At 44.2% G+C, this 4,907-nt stretch overlaps 1 protein-coding gene across 1 annotated transcript in view; it reads right to left on the bottom strand.

The window, feature by feature from the left end:
* UNK (unkempt family zinc finger) overlaps positions 1–840 on the bottom strand; it is a 52,451-nt gene extending 51,611 nt beyond the window's left edge. Inside the window, exon 1 of the mRNA XM_019542588.1 lies at positions 2–840. Within this exon, the coding sequence (XP_019398133.1) occupies positions 2–96 (95 nt within the window). The 5' untranslated portion in view covers positions 97–840. The remainder of the gene's footprint in view (position 1) is intronic.
* Between the last annotated feature and the right edge of the window lie 4,067 nt (positions 841–4,907).

The raw sequence follows: 4,907 nt of genomic DNA, 5'->3' as shown, positions 1-4,907 counted from the left end.
GTAGTGCTGCGGTTTCTCGGGCTGCGCCTGCAGCGCGCTGGCGGGGGCCGCTGGCCCGGCCGCGGGAGGGCCGCTCGCCACCGGGCCCTTCGACATGCTCCTGCTTGGCGCTGCTTCGTCCGCCGCCGCCGCAGCTACCGCCGAGGAGACCTTTATTATTCACTCTGCGCGGTCCGCACGGAGACCGCATCGCGCAGGCGCCGCCGCCGCCATTGCCGCCCCGGTGGCGCGGGGCAGGATGGGACTTGTAGTCCGCGCCGTCGCGCCAGCTCCGCCGACCCGGGACACCGGTTCCGGCCTGGCGGACTACAACTCCCAGCAGCGCCCCGCGGCTGCTGCCCCGGATCCTGTCCGGCGCGGCGCATGATGGGGCTCGTAGTCCTGTTGCCCCAGGTGCCTGGATGGACATCGCTTAGGCGGCGAGGATCCGCGCCGGCAGCCCGCATCGGAGGCCAGGGCTGTGAAGAGCCAGGCTGGCACTGCAGTGCTCGCTGATCCCCTGTATTGAAAGCAGGCTGGTTAGCAACCAGGCAGCCTCAGCCCCCCGCCCTCATATCCCACCCCCGCATCACCCTACTGTACATTCAGGAGAGGACTCAGCCTTTGGGGACGTTTTAGGGGCATGTGGCATTTTTGTGGGGACCCCCGGGCATGAGGCATTGCAGGGGGCTGGGGAATGTCATCACTCGGATGCTCCCAAGAAATGCAAGGGCATTCCAGCACAGCGTACAGCACCCCTTGATTCTGGCCTGCCCAGACCTATGGTCCCCAACCTACCCTAATGCAGCATGGCGACATGGGGCCAGGAAGAGCCAGTGATTAATAGCGTGCTATTGTGGGAGGAGGAGGAGAAGCAAGGAAGTGGGATGCAAGAAAGTGCCTCCGAGTAGTTAGCCCTTGCCTGGAAAAAAAAAAGCTCTTCCCTGAAGAAGTTACATCAATGGGATTTTACACATCCAAACCTGAAGAGCTTTTGAAGTTAACATCTTCTCCCATGGGAGAAGATATAGAAATATATAGAGTGCTGCCAACAAAGGCTTATATATGTATGTAGATCTAGATATAGATGCAGGTATATCTATAGATCTGTATAGGTATGTAAGCCTTTGCAGCATCTAGCTATGTATAGATATTTATATCTCATCTATAGATGGATATTAATATCTATCTACCTACCTTTGTTTACAGTACTTTGATCTCAGGCTCAGGTTGTTACTTTTTTATTAGCTCATAGGACTATGTTTACAGCATTGGGGAAGACCAGCAGGATTTACAGTGAGATGAACACCTATCATTTTAACTTAGCTATTATGCATGGATTTTAAAATATTCTCAAGACTTAGGCTTAGCTCATGCACAGGTTTTGTATCTTCCTACATTTCGGTGAGGGGCAAGATTCATTGATTGATTTGTTACTGAAACATATCTTGATACAATGCTTAGGATGTGGATGCAATTATATAGAACTAGTTTAATGACTTCTTCCCCTGCCTTTCCAGGATAAGATAAAATAGTAGTAGCACCGTACAAGCCTGCCACACACATATAAAAGCAGCATAAGAGCTGAGACTGTAGAAGCAAGAAATATTGTATTATTAAATTGTCATAACATCCCTGAAAATGAAGTAGACTTTGTGTATAGTATATAGATATACTTGGTTACCTCCACTTAAGACCAATGTGATACTTGCTGTTTTCAAGCCAAAGAATTTCAAACTGTTCAGTGTGGATCACATTTAGTTATTGTTTAACAAAGCTAGCTTCCTATTCATAATTATCTCAAGTTCTTGCCTGTGCTACATTTGTTTACATTCAAAAGCAACAGTGGAAATGCTAATCTATTTTTACCCCTATTTTAAAGCAATTTAGCAACAAAAAATAGGAAGGAAAACCCAATATCACATGACTTGTCAGCTCCACCGTCTGTCAGAGAATGCTTCATGCACTCTTGTTTGAAAACCAATGCTTTTAAGCTATGTACACTGCCTTTTAGACCAACTAGACCTGGTAGCATACTTGTTCCCTTTGATAGTTCTGTTCCATTTCCCAGTGAGGAAAACCCAGAATGTACTGTGAATGGCACCTCAGCAAAGTTAGCCACATGCCTGGTTAATTTGACTAGTCTGCACTCTTGTCTCTCTTACGTGTATTTGCATATTGTAGATGTGTATCTACATGTATACACTTTCTTTGGTATTTTGCACATATGCTTGCCTCTCATTGCTTTAGTTTTGTTTTCTATAACAGCCAGAGTAGTTTTTCTCCAGTCCAAAGTAAATGAGAACAAAAAGTTATGAAAGTATCCCTACAATTAGAGGCCAAAGCATTCATCATTACTAATAAAAATATTGAGGAACAAGGCATTTGAACTCTAATTAATGAAAGTTAAGCACTGCCTTTTTTGTATTGTTAGCAGGGCATCACCTTGTTTAAAAGAAGCAGCAGGGGGATTAACCAGTGGCCATCAGGAAGCATTTAAACTGTGAAAGGTTCTGGAAGGCTAGTTTCTTCATTTTCTCCGTATTTTCAAGTCAGTCAAATTAAAATGGGCTCCTGCTTTCAGTCTGGGATTTGGGTGAAATGGAGTGTTTGATAGGTCCTGGTTCCAAAATGTCAGCAAATACACTGCCCTATTGTACAGGCTAATTACCATCATTTAATTACTGAATGCTGTATGTATTGCAATTTGCTTTCATCAGGAACTGCCTTTATATACAAACCCCAGAGAAAAGTAAACAGAGGGAAGAAGTTAGGTGGAAAGGATGCACATATGTCCAGACAGTAGTCTGTCCCCTGGAGCATGTGATGTATCCTGTCGCACCATGTCAGTATACACGGCTTGAACTGCCCATAACAGGCTACAAAGCAAGACACAGACCTTCATGTGTGCAGCAATGCTGTGTAACCCAAAGCTCTCATGAACTGATTCTGCCCTTCACTTGTTTGTAATCAATGAAGCTTTAGTTGTGTTTTAAATGGACACTTTGCAAACACACAGTTGCTTGCAAGAATCAATATTAGAAAGGCATTTTCGTTTTGTTCTTTCATGAGCTGTAAACACTGCTATGATCCATGGGAGCTGCAGGGGCCTGATCATGCTCGTCTTATTCCTGCTCCCATTGAAGAAAGGACTGCAAAATTTTCTCCATCTGTTGGTGCACATGAAAATGGTTACATTTAGTCCTATGTAATCCTTGATACTGGCAAGATACAATCTTACATTTTACTGATGTATTTACACTCAACTTTGCAGCTGTGTTTTCCAGTCACAAGGAGTGCATATTTTAGTTTATTTTATTTCAATCTTTTGCAATAATGTTGATTACTTGGTTCACACATCCTTAGTGAGTGTGAGGTCTTCCATTCTGCAAAGACTTACCCAAAAACTTAACTTTAAGCACATAAACCCTTTTATTGATGGATTCCTAGCCTCCCTAAAGTCAATAATTGAACAACTATTTATCCTAATACGGGTCAAATGTTGCCTATTCACTTGAATGGGATTAAACCTGCATGTGTTACTAGAATTGCAGCTGAAGTTTGGAATACAGCTCTATGACTTTTTCTAGCTACTATATTATGTTTAGTTAAATTATAGCTCTTATTTGATAAAGTGGTGTACCTCTGTTCAGGACATGGGCAATGACTATACAGGTATGATATGTCTGCATATAATACATATGTTATAATGATTACATTGTTTCTATGGGTCGATGCTTATATAATCTATAGTTATAATGATTGCATTGTTATATAGACACACACATATATATACTTATATACTGTTCATATGATTACACACACACATATGTGCATATATATCCCCATGTATACACACACATGTGCTTAATATATACCTTTTATATGAAAACTGATATGGGAAACGTATGTTATTAAGTTTGTGAAAGGCATTATGGGACTTAATTAGAGTGATGTATAGTTCATGAAAGTTGTTGCAATATACCTGGCCTCAATCCTTCAGTAAACTCTAGGGTGAATTTAATCAGAACCATATTGGGTTAAATTTTCATCTATAAATATTTGCCAGAACCTGGCTTGCTCTATGAAGTATGATATTAAACTCATTATATTATTAACAGCCTTTAAAAATAATAATAATATGGTCACCCCTTGTGCCCATTAATAAGGAGCACTCTTATTTTTTCAGGCAGTATTGATAATTTCCCAGGGTTAGTCCTTTAAAAACACTTTCCAAATTCAAGGTATTTAGTGGAGTTGAAAGATTTCAATTTCCCACCAGCCCTGACCCGAGATACTGGCCCATGTGAGATGAAACGATTAACAGGGGGAAAAAAACCGACAAAAACCGTTCCTAATTAGAGAGATGCGCCTGCAAAACGCTCTAGAACCCGAAGTTAATTCATTATTAATTGTTTGGGCTGCTATTGGCAGGACACATTAAATGCACTTTTGGCAACGTCCATTTTTGCGGGGCAGTGTCGAGGCTGCCGGGATCCCGACACGAAGACAGCCCACTGCCCCTACCAGCACGGCTCTGCACAGCTCTCTGTCCCCCACCTACCCTCCCCAGCTGCGCCTGGGACACTCGCAGCCGCTGCCTTCCTATTGACTTTCCATTGTGGAGCTTTGCAACAAAGGGTAGGATCCAAACCATGTTCTGTTTCGTCCAATCAGCTCGGCAGACCAAGCCTCTTTTCCGATTGGCTTGTTCCTGCCTCACAAGAGCCAATCGGCACGCGACTTTAACAACCAATCAGCCGCGGGGGCCGCGTCCAATCGGCGGCGAGAAACCGGAGCACGGCCTTTGTGTCCCGTGACGGCATGGCGCCGGCGGAGGTGCGGGCCAATAAGCCGGCGCGCCGTTTCCAGGTATTGTGAGGTCAGCACGCCGCGCACCGCCCCCACTATAAAAAGCGGGTCCCCGC

This window comes from Crocodylus porosus, unplaced genomic scaffold, assembly GCF_001723895.1.
Source record: "Crocodylus porosus isolate Cpor-Errol unplaced genomic scaffold, CroPor_comp1, whole genome shotgun sequence".
NCBI lineage: Eukaryota > Metazoa > Chordata > Crocodylia > Crocodylidae > Crocodylus > Crocodylus porosus.
This window is presented reverse-complemented; position numbering and strand designations above follow the sequence as displayed.